The sequence below is a fragment of the Pelophylax lessonae genome (genome assembly GCF_965119305.1).
Source record: "Pelophylax lessonae genome assembly, chromosome: 3".
NCBI classification, from domain to species: domain Eukaryota; kingdom Metazoa; phylum Chordata; class Amphibia; order Anura; family Ranidae; genus Pelophylax; species Pelophylax lessonae.
In genome coordinates, this window is record NC_138770.1 from 520,463,927 (window position 1) to 520,481,264 (window position 17,338).

At 43.2% G+C, this 17,338-nt stretch overlaps 1 protein-coding gene across 3 annotated transcripts in view; it reads left to right on the forward strand.

The window, feature by feature from the left end:
* The window catches only part of STXBP5 (syntaxin binding protein 5), a 925,152-nt gene that overhangs the window by 802,549 nt on the left and 105,265 nt on the right, over positions 1-17,338 (forward strand). Inside the window, exons 20-22 of one of the 3 annotated variants that reach the window (XM_082250146.1) lie at positions 7,952-8,011; positions 8,102-8,149; positions 13,230-13,280. In XM_082250146.1, the coding sequence (XP_082106272.1) occupies positions 7,952-8,011; positions 8,102-8,149; positions 13,230-13,280 (159 nt within the window). The remainder of the gene's footprint in view (positions 1-7,951; positions 8,012-8,101; positions 8,150-13,229; positions 13,281-17,338) is intronic. The other 2 variants (XM_082250147.1, XM_082250148.1) reach the window with 2 other exon arrangements.

Consider the following 17,338-nt stretch of genomic DNA (forward strand, 5'->3'; position numbering starts at 1 on the left):
AGGCCTTTTCATCCCTCAGGGTCTCAAGACAAGGGATCTAAGCCCTTCAGAGCCTCCACCGGAGGTTCGAGGAGGACCTCATCTGGCAAGTCACAAGCGGGCTCTTCCAGACCTGTGGACAAGGCTTCCTCTGCATGGGGCACCCTCACCCGTATCTGGGGTAGTGGGACATCTTCTGGTTTCCAGATCTGTGGACCTTCCTGGTAAAGGACAAGTGGGTCCACAAAGTCATTCGGTCTGGCTACAAGATTGAGTTTCAGTCATAGCCTCCGGAAAGGTTCTTCCCTTCCACCCTGCGCATGTCCCCAGATCACTTACGGGGTCTCTTTGGGGCGTTGCAAGACTTTTTACTTCAAGAGGTGATTGTCCCGATTCTGACTTTGGGACGTTTCAGGGGTTTTACTCAAACCTGTTTACAGTTCCCAGGAAAGAAGGTAAGGTACGTCTAATTCTGGACCTCAGGGCCCTAAACTGCTTTTTTGCGGGTACAGAAGTTCTGAATGGAGTCCATTTGCACGGTAGTGGTGTCCCTACATCAAAGGGAATTTCTCGCTTCTATCGACATCAAGGATGCCTACCTTCACATTCCTATATTTGCTGGTCACTAGTGCTTCCTCCGCTTTGCCGTGGGCGAGGAGCATTTTCTGTTTGTAGCGTTACCCTTTGGTCTTGCCTCCACTCCTTGGGTCTTCACGGAAGTGTTGGCCCCAGTACTAGCATTGTTGCGTCAGGGGGGGGGATCACTGTACTGGGGTACCTGGACAATCTTCTGCAAGCAGAGTCACAGACTGAGCTGATGGACAACTTGGAGATTATTCTGGGAATTTTGAGGGAGTTTGGTTGGATTCTGAACCTTCAGAATTCTGCTCTGGTTCCGTCCACGAGACTGGACTATCTGGGTCTGACTCTGGACTGTGTCTTAGCCAGAGAGTTCCTTCCACTGGAAAAACTCCAAAAATTTCAGGAGGCAATCCAGCTTCTGTTGTCCAGCAGACAGTCTTCCCTCCAGGTTTGTATACGGGTGCTGGGCCTGATGGTGTCCCCCTTCAAGGCGGTTCCATTTGCACAGTTCCACCCAAGATCCCTGCAAGGAGAGATCCTGGTTAAATGGGACAAGAATCCTCAGGCTCTAGACAATCTGATTCTGTTGAGCTGGGGTGCAAAAGGGTCCCTGATCTGGTGGCTTCGGTCTGTCACTTCGAAAGGGAAAATCCTTTCTCTCTTTGCACTGGATGGTTGTCATCACGGATGCTAACTTGTCTGGGTGGGGAGGTGTCTTCGACACAGATGTGCTCAGGGGGTGTGGACTCTTCCAGATTCCAGACTGCCGATCAATGTACTGGAACTCCGAGCGATCAGACTTTGTCTTGATCATTGGATAGTTCCCCTTCAGGGGTGTCTGGTACGCATTTAATCGGGCAATGCCACGGCTGTGCCCTATGTCAATTACCAAGGGGGTAAAAGACGTGCCCTGGCATATCAGCAGGTAGCTGGTATTCTAAGGTGGGCAGAACGATTCGTTCCAGCCCTCTCTGCTGTACACATTCCAGGGGTGGAAAATTGACAAGCGGATTATCTCCGTCCACAGGCATTGGACCAGGAGGAATGGTCGCTCCATCTGGAGGTGTTTCATAAGTTGTGCCTCTGGTGGGGTACTCCCAAGGTGGACTTGTTTGCCTCTCATCTTAATAGGAAGTGTCGGAGGTTTTTGGCACTTTCTTGGGACCCTCTAGCCGACGCCTTAGTGGCTCCTTGGAGTCAGTATCGTCTGATTTACGCCTTCTCAAACTTTTGCCAACACTCCTGCGCAGGATTGCGGCAGAAAGGATTCTGGTCTTTCTAGTGGCTCCAGACTGGCCTCGCCGGGCTTGGTACGCCTGGTTGCTGATGCTCCTTGGAGACTTTCTCTTAGGAAAGATCTGCTGTCCCAAGGGCGTCTCTTCCATCCTGCTTTACGGTTGCTGGCTTTAATGGCTTGGCTGTTGAAAGCCAGGTGCTGAAGGATGGAGGTTTGTCTGAATCTGTGTTTCCTATGCTGTTAAAGGCTAGAAAATCAACCTCCTAGGAAGATCTACCATCGTACTTGGAAGATCTACATAGGCGTGGTGTGAGTCTCTTGAGGTTCACCCTCGCTCCTTTTGGTGGCTTGGATATTGATTTTCCTCCTACGGGACCAGGTTTTCGGCCTTAGCGGTTTTATTTCAACGTCTATTGGCCACACATTCCTTGGTGCGCACTTTTATCCAGGGAGTTCGACACTTGGCTCCTCCACTGCGGTCTCCATTGCCGCCGTGGGACCTCAATTTGATGCGGTCTCTTCTTCAGAAGCCTCCTTTTGAATTTATCGGAAGGTTCCCCTGCTTACGTTGTCCCAGACTGTGTTTTTTTTTTTTTGTTGGTGGCTATTACTTCTGCACACACAGTGTCTGAGCTGGCGGCATTGTCTTGTCGTTCACCTTACCTGGTAGTTCACAAAGATAAGGTGGTTCTTCGTCCCTGTCCGTCGTTTCATCCAAAGGTCGTCTCTGAATTCCATTTGAATGAAGACATTGTGTTGCCTTCTCTATGTCCCAGACCTAAACATCCTAAGGAAATTGCCTTGCATTCTTTGGCTGTGGTCTGGGCAATCAGGCTGTACCTGGCAGCTACGGAGTCTTTTCGGAAGTCAGACTCACTATTTGTACTCATGGATGGACCTCAAAGCTGGCTGCTTCTGCTGCGACCATTTCCAGATGGATCGGACAGACAGGGATTCAGGCCTATTCAATTAAGGGTCAGGTTCCTCCTTTATTAGGCGATTAGTGCCTCCTCGGCCTTCCGTCATCAGGCATCAGTGCTACAGGTTTGCAAGGCGGACACCTGGTCGTCTGTGCACACTTTCACAAAGTTTTATAAGGTGGATGAATTGGCATCTGCGGATGCCTTCTTTGGCCGCAAGGTTTTGCAGGCTGCTGTTTAGAGGACCTGGTCCTCTTTAAAGGTGTATTGTTTTTTTATATGTGAGCTCCAGATATTTATGTTTAAGCTCCATGTTACCTGGTTGGCTATGGTTTAGCCTTGGGAATTTTTTCTGGCTGTTCCCACTCCTCGTTTGACGCTGCTTTGGGGCGTCCCAACTGTCAAGAAGATAAGGAGCAGTGTCCGTCAATGAATGAAAGAGAAAATTGGATTTTTGACTTACCATAAAATCCATTTCTATGATGTTCATTGACAGACACAGCACCCATCCCCTCTGTGGAGTGGGTTTTCTGACACTGCTTGTAACAAAACTCAATGCCTATAGCGGAGAGTGGGAGTATACCCCCTGGGACTGCCCCATAGGCGTAGTCCAGTTTTTTTCCTGCCTATTGTCCTACTTCTGTAAGGGGCGGTGTAACCCAACTGTCAAGAAGATAAGGAGCCATCAATGAAAATCAGAGAAATGGATTTTACAGTAAGTCAAAAATCCAATTTTTATGCCCTAAATCCTAAGTGGTTGTAAACCCTTACATATTCCAGAGAATTGACTAACCTCAGGTGATACCCCTGAAACAAAAGGAGATAAAACCAAACCTCCTTAAGTTGTATCTGTTGATCAGCAGCCCTCTCTCCTTTATGGCTGTTCAAAGTCCTTTTACAGCTTGTGTAAGCTTTCAGAAAGTAGGGGGCGGGGAGCTGAAGTTACATACTACAAAGTTCAGTGCGGAGAGCTGAGGGAAGGGACTCGCCCCCGCACGCAGGAACAGAGCTGAGGCTGTCTATCACAGGCTGTGTGCTGGAGCTCCATCCTCTGTCACTTTTTAACTCTTGGAGTCAGGAAAACTTGTCAAAAGTGACTCGTGCAGATAGCGAAGGAACAAGGCAAATAGGAATGGCACTTAGTGCTCTAGATTGAGACATGTACACCTTTTAGAGGAATATGCTTTGTTTACATTTAATGCCATATATTTACAACCACTAACTGCTCCTGATACACTGCTTTTCAAGGACCCTGCTGGAAAGTTTGGAAGCTTTCCTTAGGCCCTGGCAGGTCAGGCTAGTTAACCTGATGTCACAAACCTGTCTGTTTGCCAGAATTGTCTCTGGTCTAATAAACAGGGCTAAGTACCCCGGGTGCCATTTTGTCATATCTAGCTGTCCTTTAACATATTGGTGTACCCTATAGCCTTTTTTTTTTTTTTTCTTCTGCCTTTTTTTACAGGTGTTGAAGGATTTGCACTGTCAATTCAAGATGAGCTTCTTTTCGGCTCTTATCCTTTGAATCAATCACTGGACTGCAGACCTTCCATGCAAGAAGTGCCCCGTGAAAAGGCCCTTTAATGGGCAATGCCCCGGACACTTACATCAAGGAGTCATAGGGGAAGAGTAGCACTTCTTGCTATGAGCAGGCGACCCACTTTTTAAGTGGAGGGATGTCTGTCATCATTCACTGCCATCTGGTTTGGGCAAATCTAAGATGCTTAGTTCCAGAACGTTGTGTTCAAGGGCTGCGAACTGCAATTGTAGTCTTTGCCTCCACCCAGCTTTCATGCTGTCAAATTTGCTATCCTCCCCGGAAAAGCAGGCAGATCTTTGGTGCTCTCGGGCAACTCCTATCAGAGGGTCATTGACTGTCCCAGAAAAGGAACTCCCCAAAAACCCTTACGGTGATGTCCTCCAAACCAAAAATCTTAATACAGCAACTTTTTCTATATGACAACGTTGTCATTTTTTAATGGTCTGCTTTGAAGGTTATTTTTTCAATTATTTTTGTATTAAATTTGCAATAAAGTTAGTCTTTGGGCTATACTGCATTTGTCCTCTCTTGAAACTACTTTTTGGTAGGCTGTCTAAGTCTTTCACTTTTGTGTTAGGGTTTCTTCTCAAACTTCTTCATTGTCCCCAAGGTGAAAGGAGGCATTCACTCCATTCTGGATCTAAGGACTCCACATCATCTTTCAGGTTCAAACATTCTGCATGTTTACTAAAAAAAAACGGTTGTTTTAACGGATTTTAACGGTGTCCTAAATACAAAAAACAAAATCAAAATTTTTTATTTCCGACATTTATAACATTTTATTTGTTAACCATCCATAGAAAACATCATATGTGCCCCAATATTGCAGTTTTACTTAATGCATCACAGTTGCATCAATTTTATGGTCTCGGATATAATCTTCTACATGTTTTGCCTACTGTGGCTTCCTCAGGAAAATTATAAATAATCAGAGGATTAACTACAACAAAAGAAAAATGCAAAGCACATTATCAGCAAGATGTACACAGATTGTGGACCTGCTCTCACCCCAAACATGCGACTGCCGTTATCCTGGGTCAAATAGTTTGAATAGAAAAAATCCAAGAAGTTGGAGAAAACTGCCCACCAAGTAGACAAGAGAGGGCTTTGGATACATTAGGGTGAACAACAGAGGAAGTATAGAGACCAGGTCAAAAAATGTTTTGAAAAACACAAATTATAGTCTTGAAGGGATTAGAACTATTTTGGTCTGTAATCATGGTTGATGCTGCTAACATAATATAGAAGAAAAATATTCTTACAAAAAACGAAACTTTGATATGACGACTAGGTGGCGCCCACACTGCAGCAACTTAATTTAGGCCTTAATCCTTGGATATACATATATGCTCTAGGAGAATAGCCTTTTATTGGAGTTCCAGTACATTGATCGGCAGTCTGGAATCTGGAAGAGTCCACACCCCCTGAGCACATCTGTGTCAAGGACACCTCCCCACCCAGACAAGCTGGCATCCGTGGTGACAACCATCCAGTGCAAAGAGAGAGAGGATTTTCCCCCTCGAAGTGACAGAGAGAAGCCACCAGATTAGGGACCCTTTTGCACCCCAGCTCAACAGAATCAGGAAAATTTTAAATAATCAGAGGATTAACTACAACAAAAGAAAAATGCAAAGCACATTATCAGCAAGATGTACACAGTTAGATTGTGGACCTGCTCTCACCCCAAACATGCGACCGCCGTTATCCTGGGTCAAATAGTTTGAATAGAAAAAATCCAAGAAGTTGGAGAAAACTGCCCACCAAGTAGACAAGAGAGGGCTTTGGATACATTAGGGTGAACAACAGAGGAAGTATAGAGACCAGGTCAAAAAATGTTTTGAAAAACACAAATTATAGTCTTGAAGGGATTAGAACTATTTTGTCTGTAATCATGGTTGATGCTGCTAACATAATATAGAAGAAAAATATTCTTACAAAAAACGAAACTTTGATATGACGACTAGGTGGCGCCCACACTGCAGCAACTTAATTTAGGCCTTAATCCTTGGATATACATATATACTCTAGGAGAATAGCCTTTTATTGGCTTGATCTTGTTATCAGACAAGGGAGAGATCATAACCAAGCACACCCTTGGACGAAGTCTAAAGTGACAAAATGTGTCAAAGTTGGGCAGTACAGCGACTGGAAGTTACATCAGATACCAGCCTGAAAGTAATGCCAGGTGGAGGTGATGTGGTTGGTGAGTGCGGTGAGATGCATCTTTCACCGATCGCTTGAGTCTTGGCGGTCCTGACTGCTATGGAATGTTGATGGGCATATCATTTGAATGCGCTTGTGAGTGTTTTTTTTAATACTGGTCCTGAATTTTAATAAATTGACTGTTGTGGGATTACTATGTAATTACTATAATTATTATTAGTAATTACTATTACTATGTGGGCCACTCTTTTCTCTGAGCCTTAGTATGGCTGTGGAGAGTATGGGGAGCTGATGGAAGATGGAGCCACTGTTAAAGAAATCTATTTGAGCTTTTTTTGCCAATCAGTGGAATGAGGGGCAAATAAAACCGGTGAGTGTGGTGTCTTATGCAGAGTTGAGATCACTTTCTACACAGTGGTGAAAAAAAACAAAAATTGGAAGATTGGAGTCTGGAGTTTGGAATTGCACAAGCGAAATCTATATATTAGAAGCTGGACACTGATTTGTGCATGGAATACTATTCATGAACTTTTATGAAGACATCACTTATGCAGACACTTTTACTGGGTGTTTAGTGTTAAGAGCACGCTTTTTAATTTAAATTTAGTTTACAATCCGCTTAAAAACCTGGAAGCTGATTAGTTTCTATACAGAGTTGCACCGGATTTTGCAGTCTCCAGTTTTAGTAAATAACCCCCACGGTCTCTTAGAATGCTTGCTTTGTTGCCCACCCATCAATTGCACTTATTTTGAAGGTCTCGTGGCCTATGACTCTGATCCCATGTCCTATAATGTATGATTAAGAAAATAGGATTTTTTATTTGCCTGTAAAATCCTTTTCTTGGAGTACATTACAGGACGCAGGTCCCACCCACCTGCTTTTATGACGCACTCTATATTGCTTGCTATAAATCAGAGCCTGGCTGGAGGTGAGGAGGGGTTTATATATGGACTGCTCACAACTTTATTTGTGAAGTCCAATCACCTGAAGCTGTCAGCATGTACCTAATACTCAGAGAACGGGATCCTATGGTCTAAAATACTCTATGAAAAGGCTTTTTGCAGGTAGGTCAAAAATCCTATTTTTTTTCCCTGCCCATAAGGGACATGTTTTTGATGAAACTATAGAGGGAGGGTGTGCTGTGGAACCTTCCTACTTTATCAAGGAGCAGTCACCTGAAGTACCATTTAAGAATTTAATTTACCTGCTTTGCCAAACCTGTAAATGCTGGCCTGTGAGAAGCATTGTTTACGCTTTTAGGCCTTATGCACACTGGACGTTAACAAAACGCCAGTAGAAAGCTGCAACTGTAGAAGGAGTTTTTCAGCTTTTTTGCAGGAGCATTTTTTAACTTATTTCAGCTGTAGCGTTTTGTTCGCTTTTTTTTTCTTTTTGTTAGCTTCATTTATGTTTTGTCATCAATGTGTTTTCATTAACAATTATTAACCTTGCTTCTCTAAAATCACAGCTGTGTCTGTTTGGATTGATTTTGTCCCATATGTCTTCATTCAATGTTGTCTTCACTTGTGTAGGTTGTGGCTCTTCCCCCTCTTCTGATGATGAACAATCAATGAAATTATTTATAGAAAAGGGTACAGTATTTCTGTATGTTCATGTTCTAGTTTGATGCAGCTTGAGCCACTATTAGACACTGATGTCTTGTATTGACATGTTATTTACAGTGAAGATCAAGGGCAGAAAGTTTTCCAGGGCGGTAGCAACTGATATAGGTAGGACAGACACAATTCTCCTGCTATCCTATATTTGTGTCCTCCTCTTTACCAAACTAACAAATGGGGGCCAGGGCAACAATCTCTTCTTTTGATTGCAAAATGGATAATCACGTTTGCTTCTTATGATTGGAATTCGGGGACTTTTGGATTAACAAAAATCACAAATTTCGGGAAGATCATCTTTGTTTTAATTTTGCCATAATAAATATTCCTATAATTGGTATTTGGGAAAATAGCAAGGTTCAGTAAATGCAACATATGAACACCCAATGCAAAATGTTACAATTAATAAAGTGGTTTTATTTAAGCAACCCTAAACTACCAGGTAATCATCAGTCTGAATAATATTTGACTGATTTGTTTTGTTGTATTGAACCATGCTATTTAACCATTTACACACTTGGTGAGTGGAACTGAGCACTTGGTTTGGATGCTTTACTCACTTTTGGCATGTGGTATGTTGCTTTAATCTTTGCATATTGGAATTGGGAGCTCTGTTAATAATACAGTAGGGATGTTTCTAGGTTTGTGTTCAAGCAATAAAGGTATTAAGTTTTTAGTCCTAAAAATGTTTGTATGTGATTAGTTAAATATGCTTTAAACAAAATTATTTACTTCAGACTGTATCACCCCCGTGGCTACCTTTTTGTAAGTGCTTTGTATACTCTAATATAGTGTGTGTTCTACATGAACACACGGGAATATTTACAAAGCAGTGAATGTGACATGCAAGCATTTACTGGTGAATCAATTGCTGTCATTTAAGTGACATGCACCTGAAAGTCACCTACAGTGAGTGTTTGGTGAATGCCAGATTTGCAGCTTTATAAATATGCCCTCTATAGGGAGCATGAGGTTCTGATTAAAAGCCATGTGTTTTTTTTTCATGCCACTGATATTTATACATTCTATTTAAAGGGTATATTGCATGTTTTATAAATTACATACCACAAGTAAACTGAGTGTTTCTGTTGTATCAAAGTGGCAGCCTAGTGAAGATGTCACTTAATGTATCTCAAGGGAGAGAGGTCAAGGTTTTCATTTAGTTTGCTTGGAACTTACATGCGAGTAACTGACTTAAAAGCTGAACTCTAGGCAGATAAAAAGGGCACAAATAATGCAACTCTGTTTTAATTAACACATCATTAAACATTTTTTTTTTTTAACATAGGCAATGAGGTACCTTTATTTGACTTGGTATCAGCCTCTAACAATCCCCTGTACAGCGTAGCTGAAATTGGTAGAGTGAGCGGCAGCACAAGGAGCCAACCAGGTATGCTGCATTACTCATGTGCAAACATGGAAAATGCAAACCGTGGAAAAAAGTTGAGTGACTGAGAAAAGCTCCTCAGTCTGTTGCTTCTCCTTTCACTGCCTAGTCACAGATTTGAGAAGGGACAAAACATGTAAATCTTAACTGCAGAGCAGAAGAATCAAGTTGCATGAGCTACATGCAGGGTTCGTACGGTCATTAAAAACCTGGAAAAGTCATGGAATTTTAAAATGGCAATTTCCAGGCCTGGAAAAGCTTTGGAAAATAATTTAAGCCACAAAGTTTTGGAAAAGTCGTGGAAATTTGTTTCACAATCACTGTATATTCGAATATGCAGAAAAGAGAAAAAGGCGCCACTCAGTGTAGCAGATGTAAATAATTTTGACCCATAATAAAAACTTACATGGAGGTAAGCGTCTATCTTCATAGCTCGGCGTCCTTCCGGGTCCGCAGTGTTTCTGTCCCTGAGGCTGGCCAGCAGCCAGAAGATGACACTAGGGGAGAACCAATCAGGGCACTCAGTCAGATTGGGGCAGCGGTGAAGCGCATACCTCACTGGAGGGCCACGTGAAAGTGATGACGCGGGGGGCGGTAACTGGTTTTGGAGCATGCATGAACCGCTACTTATTCAGACCCCCTTAACATTGTGTAGTTTTTCTGTGTGTAACCATTACCAAAATCAACATTTAATGACACGTCATTGGAAGTATGTTATTGGTATCTAGCTAATACCCCAATTTTATTTTTGCCCCAATTTTGAATATTAAAGTTTGCTCTGCCAAACAATTTTTCTTAATATATGAAGTCCAGCACATTGAGCATGGATTTGAGTGACAATTTTTATGTGTTTGTCGACCATGTAAGTTGGCACGCACGCTAGCAGGGTTACAGAATTCTTACTCCAGTGCTGGGTACAGCGCTACAACATGCAAGTGTTCTTGCTATAGTTGCTGTTCTAGACTGTGGCAAATGTTTGCTTATCTTCATATGAGGGAAACATTTACTCTGAATCTGGTGGAATAGAGGAATGTGGAATCGCTAAAATGCTTTTGAGATGGAATGTGGATTAACTATTTTCTGGGTTCTTGATAGCTTGTGCAATATTGACTTTCTGTTTGATAGCGGTCAATCTGGCTGCAATCTGGTGAGTGTCCAGCTGCGAAGTTGGTTGGTGAAAGTAACATTGAAGGTTCACTTTTCTGCTCCTACCTTCAGATGGATTCCTATTGCATATAATAAAATGGTGGAAACAGTTTGGAATAGTTATTTTTTACTCAATTTGATAATTTTTGTAGAATAGTATCTGCATGTAACATTTTGTATGCAAATACTGGTAATTTATGATTCGTGCTAAGCATGGGTGTCTTAACTGTGAGAGTGGGTCTTTTTCATATTTAAACATTGTATAAATATAAAAGAACTCTTTTGGACGAGGGATTTAAAGTAGTGGTTCAAAAGGCAGATTTTTTTTTACCTTAATGCAGTCTATGCATTATGTTAAAAAAAAGTGTGCAGCAGTCTCTCCCCCCCCCTCCCCAGCCCCCCTAATACTTACCTGAGTCCCAGCGATGTGCGAAAGAGGCTCAGCTCTCTGAGGACTCTCCCTCATTGGCTGGGACAGCAGGGGGCACCATTGGCTCTCGCTGCTGTCAATCAGTTAATGAGAAGAGAAGGGGAGGGGCCGAGCCACAGCTTTGTGTGAGAATGGACACACAGAGCAGTGGCCCTGCCCCACCTGTTCTCTGCGTGCTCTGGGGCACTCGGCAGGAGGGAGGGGCCAGGAGTGCCAGCGGGGGACCCAAGAAGAGGAGAATCGGGCTGCTCTGTGCAAAATCACTTCACGGAGCAGGTAAGTTTGACATGTTTTTTCAAAAGCCAAGCCTTTAATATCACTATTAAAGCAGAACCCTGGCCATTTCTCCCCCCATGCTGTGCCTGCACTGCATGTGTTAACTGCTCACCCGATTCCTCGATCCTCTTGAAAATAACACTCCCACACATCCAGCAGTGGACTATTGTTGCCGTCCTCATGTTCAGAGCCTGTTTATGGGTGTGATGTCAGGAACAGCCCACGGCAGGGGTGGGGGGGCAGCAGGGACTGGTCTTGCGCTGGGAGGATCAGCAGATTAGGTGAGTACATCTTTGCTCTCCAATCCCCTAGGTCAGGTCTCTCCAAGCAATGGCCCTTCAGTTGTTCAGGAACTACAGTTTCCACCATGCCTAGTCATGTCTGCGAATGTCAGTTTTACAATGCCTCATGGGATGTGTAGTTCCGCAACAGTTGGAGGGCCGTAGTTTGGAGATCCCTGCCATAGACCAGTGGTCTCCAAAGTGCAACTCTTTGCTTGCTTTTATCTGGCACTTGGGGCATGATTTCATTTACAGACACCAACAAAGGGGCACAATTCCTCCAAATGACACCAAAAAAAGGGGACAATTCCTACCAATGACAACAACAATGGGGCACAGCCCCTCCCAATAACACCAACAATGGGGTGCAGTGATGCCAATGATGGGGCACAATACCTTCCAATATTACCAATGATGGGGCACAATTCCTCCCAATGACACCAGCAATGGGGCACAATTCCTCCCAATGACACCATCGATGGGGCACAATTCCTACCAAAGATGGGGTATTGTTTACTTCAATTGGTGCTTGGACGTTTTCTATTCCCGATGACCACTGCAGTCTGGCCCCCTAAAGTCTAAAGGACTGTATTTAGCCTTTTGTTTAGAAAGTTTGGAGGCCTCTGCCCCGGACAGAAATGAGCAGTTAATCCATGTAGTGCGGGCACAGCACCACTGCATGAGAGAGAAAACATTTCTTCTTTACAATTTTAAGTGATACAGATGTTGTGCTTAGAATGCTCACATTTGGTGCACTACAATAGACAAGAGTAAAAAATTATATTAATGCAACAAGGGAGATGGAGATGTAATGAATAAAAGGAAGTTCTACTGGTGCCTGTGAGGACTCTCCTTTCAAGGGTCTAATCATAAAGTTCTATAGAAAGCAAAAATATTTCAAGATATTTTTACTAGGAAATTGTAATGAGTAATTTAATTTTTTTTTTTTTTACAAAACCAGCAAGGATTTATAAACTGTGCATATGCATTGTGTTTACCACTTTTGACTGGAACTGCGTGGGATAGGGTAATGGGAAGTACTTAAAAGTTATGCAGGGGCTGCTGTCTTCCAGTTGTTCATGACCAGTGCATACGTGAGTACAGTAAGGAAAACATAATTTGTGCCCCTGGCACCAAAGACTTGGAATCAAACAGGTAAGTAGAGTTTCCAAGTGCTGATATTCAGACCTTTTGCTCTCTTGACTGTACAGTGCAGACAGCACACTGGCTGCGTGTAAGCAACACAATGTTATGCTGGCCTTGTGCCTGTCATGATCTCACTCAAGCACAGGGAAAGTAATGACAGGTAAGAGGTTATATTTGCAGTTCTTCATAGTATCACTCAATATATTATCAAACCAAATGTACATTAGAAGTAATTATCTTTTAATATCAGGATGCTGTCAAATTTTCAACCATTTTTAAATGTTGAGAATCCGGCTAATTCATTGAAAAGGCAAATGTCAAGTTCTGCACTAGCGTCCACATTTCAGGTTTTCAGAGTAGTGTGATCCATAGTAGTTGAACTTTAAAAGCTACTATTGTTTTCGTTTACTTTACACACATTGTATTCCTGAAGCCAAACTTCAAGGCAAGCCATCAGATTATTCCTCCTACTGCCAAGTTCTGCTTTCATTTTAATTTTAAGAATGTCTTTTTGTTTTTCTCTTTTAGCAAAGATGTCAAGGAAGTTAAGCCTACCTACAGAGTTAAAGCCTGAACTAGGTAAAGCCAAGTTTTCCAATGCTAAATAGTCATAACTGCCTAGTATGTGTGCTAGCAATTTACATATTCCTGTTTCAGATGCCTATCTTCTAGAAAATGCATTTATTCTTTTCATCACCATACAATTGCACTCACGACTTTCATTGTAAAAGTTGTGTACTAAGCACCTGTGCATGATGACTGTGATTTTCAGTCTTTAACAAGTTGTACATTATCTTCGCCATTATTACTGGCTTGATGCAACTCATTGGGCAACTAGTAGAGAGCAGGCTAGAAATAAACTTTAATTTTGTTTTTGGTTTTTTGCTTCCCCTCCTTAGCTAGTTTCCCTAGATATTTGTCCATGACTGCTTTATTGTAAATTTTAATTTATCTGAGTTTTGCTTGGTTACAAGGACTTTAACTCAAAAACAAAAAATATTGTGTTTTGCGGTTTACTAGCCCTTAGATGTGGTGACTGCATTCGTTTTCAGGCATCTTTTTCTCCTTTTATTTTCAACTGATAAAACAGCAAAAAATTACACTACTTCTATTTTTTCTCATTTACAACAATAGTTGTAGCTGTGTTTGTCAGTCAGGCTGGATTATAAACATGTCTTTCTCTCCTTCTTTACATAGGGTGGGAGGATTTGTGGTTTAAAAAAGAAAGTTAAGATGTTTTTTTCCTTCAGCTCAGCTCTCAGGAACTTACAAGGTCACTACATTTCTGGAAAGGTCAACTGAAAAAATGTAGTTGGCTTCACAAATGAAAACAAATGCAACCATCACATTTATCAACCGATGAGCATCAATATTTAAAAATTTTATTCTTAGGTTTAGATATATACTTTAATTGCTTAATAATGCACTGGTAGGGGCTTTAGCATAACATTTGATCTTACCAAAAAAGCAAAGAAAGATGTAATAACCTGTATTTGTTCCTAACTAGAGTTGAGCGAACACCTGGATGTCCGCGTTCGGCCGAACTTGGAAAAAAAAGTCCGGGTTCGTGACCGGAACTTTACCCCGAACCCCATTGAAGTCAATGGTGACCCGAACTTTTAAACACTAAAATGGCTCTGAAAAAACATGGAAAGGGCTAGAGGGCTGCAAATGGCAGCAAAATCTTCTTAAGAGTATGGCAAGTACTCTGCAAACAAATGTGGATAGGGAAATAACTTAAAATAACATAAAAAACATAAAAATAAAAATTAATCATCTTGATCTAGGAGGACGAGGCCCATATGGAGTAGGAGGTTGAGGTGGCGGTGGATGTGGCGGTGTAGGTGGAAGCGGCGGTGGAGGAGGACGAGGTAGCCAACACTGGTTTTTGTTTTATTTTTAAATTTATTTTTAAATTAGGGTACACCCCAAAAGAGTGAGAAAGATCAAAAATACAACAATGGCTGGGTAAGGGCGGTATACATGTCTATTCTTCACAAGGTACGGACAAGTCCTGTGGGATCCATGCCTGGTTTATTTTAATGAACGTGAGCTTGTCCACATTGGCTCTGGACAGGCGGCTGCGCTTGTCTGTGATAACGCCCCCAGCCGTGCTAAATACACGTTCAGGTAATACACTGGCTGCAGGGCAGGCCAGCACCTCCAAGGCGTAAAGGGCAAGCTCAGGCCATGTGCCCAATTTGGAGACCCAGAAGTTGAATGGGGTAGACCTGTCATTCAGTACGTGTATAGTACGTAAGGAATGGTAAGGAACTGTATATGGTATATGGTAAGGAACGGTGATGGCGGCGGGGGGGGGGGGGGGCTTTTTTCCCCCTTCTGGGTTTAGTCTGGCCTTGGAAAAGGTATGTGTCCCTGGTTGTGGGCCGGGCTCTCCCAAAGCTGTCTAAGTTCTGAGGCCTTCTGGTAGGGACGGGGCTGCACTGGTCTTGCCAAGGACCGGGATTCTGAAAAGCCTGTGGTGTATGTGCCCCTGGAGTGGCAGTCCAGTGGTGCCATAATTCACGGTGGATGGCAACACTATGAGTATGGCACCAAGGACACTGCACTTCCTACACACGTTTTTCACACCTGCCTCTAGGGCCGGGCCTTTTGGTCAGGAGTCAGGACCAGAGGATTTTTTTATTCCTGGCTGAAGGGCCTGCCATAGTATTGCAACGTGGCACTAACCTTGCACTTCTTCTTCACTATAACTTTCCCCATACTTATGTGTTGTGTGTGTCACGTTTTGTTTTTTTTATTGTGGCGGTACACTTATTTTGCACAGCGTGATTTAGTAGGGTGTAGGTCCTTGGGCCTGTCCCTGAAAGTCCTGGGTGGGTGTGGATATGGCCTTCTGGCTTGGTTCGCCCTCTCTCAAGGGGTCTCTCTTCGGGAGAGCCCCACCTAGTACTCAGGGTTGTCTGTTTCAGCAGACCTCCTAAAGAAAGAGGCTGCCTGGTTTCGGCCAGGTTAGCCAGTGTAAGTACCCCAGTCCCTGTCAGGAGCCTTGCGCCCCGGGGGATCAGGGTCAGGGACCATGTGTACACCCTGTGCATTTTTTGTGTTTCACTTTTTTGGTGTGCACTTTTTAATGCACCCACCGGGTGATGGTCTGAGTGTGTTCACACACCACGGGCTTAAAAAAAAAAACAGCTGGTGGTCCTGGTTGTTGTGGCGTGCCGACAAAGCTTTTCCACATTTCATACATACTAACCCTGCCTTCTGAGGTGCTGGCGGTGCCCTGGCTGCGTTGGCGACCTCCTCTGCCTTCGCCTTGTGCTTCCACTGTGCCCCCGCTGTCAGGTGGGAATGCCACCAGCATTGCTTCTCGACCTATTGGCTAAGATCAAGTGTAGTATCTGTTGTTATCGGTTATCTGGGTGCCACCCTGCTGTGAACATGGTTCCTCCTCCACCTTGTCATCCTCCAGAACTGTGCCCTTGCTGGACAATTGTGTACCTGGCATTTATGGGTGCAGGAACCCACCCTCGGAGCCACTTGTGAATGACTGCCCTGAAAGCCTTGGAAATGATCACTGCTCCGGATGCGGAGGTGGTAGTGGATGAGGAAGCGGAGTAGGAGAAGTTAGCAACAGGAGTCAAACTGAAGCGCCTTGCAATCCTCGGTGGTGGAAGGAGATGCGCCAAACAAATTTAAAGGGTGTATCTCACAGTAACATATTCAGCAAACCCTGCAAAATTATAAATTTTCCCCTAAATGGGTGTTTATTGAATAGCAGAATAGAACAACAGTATCCAAAGGGTGTATCTGACACGTACAGACACAGACTAGGCCGCAATTTAATATCTTTCTTTCCCCTAAATGGGTGTTTATTGAATAGCAAAATAGAGCAACAGTATCCAACGGGTGTATCTCACAGTAAAATATGCAGACTAGGCCGCAATTTTTTTTTTCCCCCTTAATGGGTTTTTATTGAAAAGCGGAATAGAACAGTATCCAACGGGTGTATCTCACAGTAAAATATGCAGACTAGGCAGCAATTTCATTTTTTTTCCCTAAATGGGTGTTTATTGAATAGTGGAATAGAACAACAGTATCCAAAGGGTGTATCTCACAGTAACGTATGAATGAAAATGTTTTTCTCCCTCAGAAGCATCAGGAACCTCTCCCTACAGTAGTTAGAGCAGAGTGACGTGCGGTGCTTTGTGACTCCAGCTTATATAGAGGCTGGGTCACATGCTGTACTGGCCAATCACAGCCATGCCAATAGTAGGCATGGCTGTGATGGCTTCTAAGGGCACACTAGTTAAACGCTTGTTGATTGGCTGCCCTGCAGCTGTTGAAACCGCGCCTTTAAAACCACGCCAAAACATTAAAACCGCGCCAAAACATGAAATAAAATTACCGAACAACAGACTGTATCCCGAATATACAGTAAAATGTTCGGGTCCATATCCGGGTACCGAACACCCAAAAGTCCGGTACGATCACGAACAATACAGTCCGGGTTCGCTCAACCCTATTCCTAACATGTACAAAATAAAAGCTAAAACTATTTTTAGAATTTACTCAAGGAAGCACCCTAAGACCTCATTCACATGGGCAGAAAAGCTTAGAGGCATTTTTCATTTTTCTTTTTCTTTATACCTCTGAACGCAGCTCTGTTTCAGCCA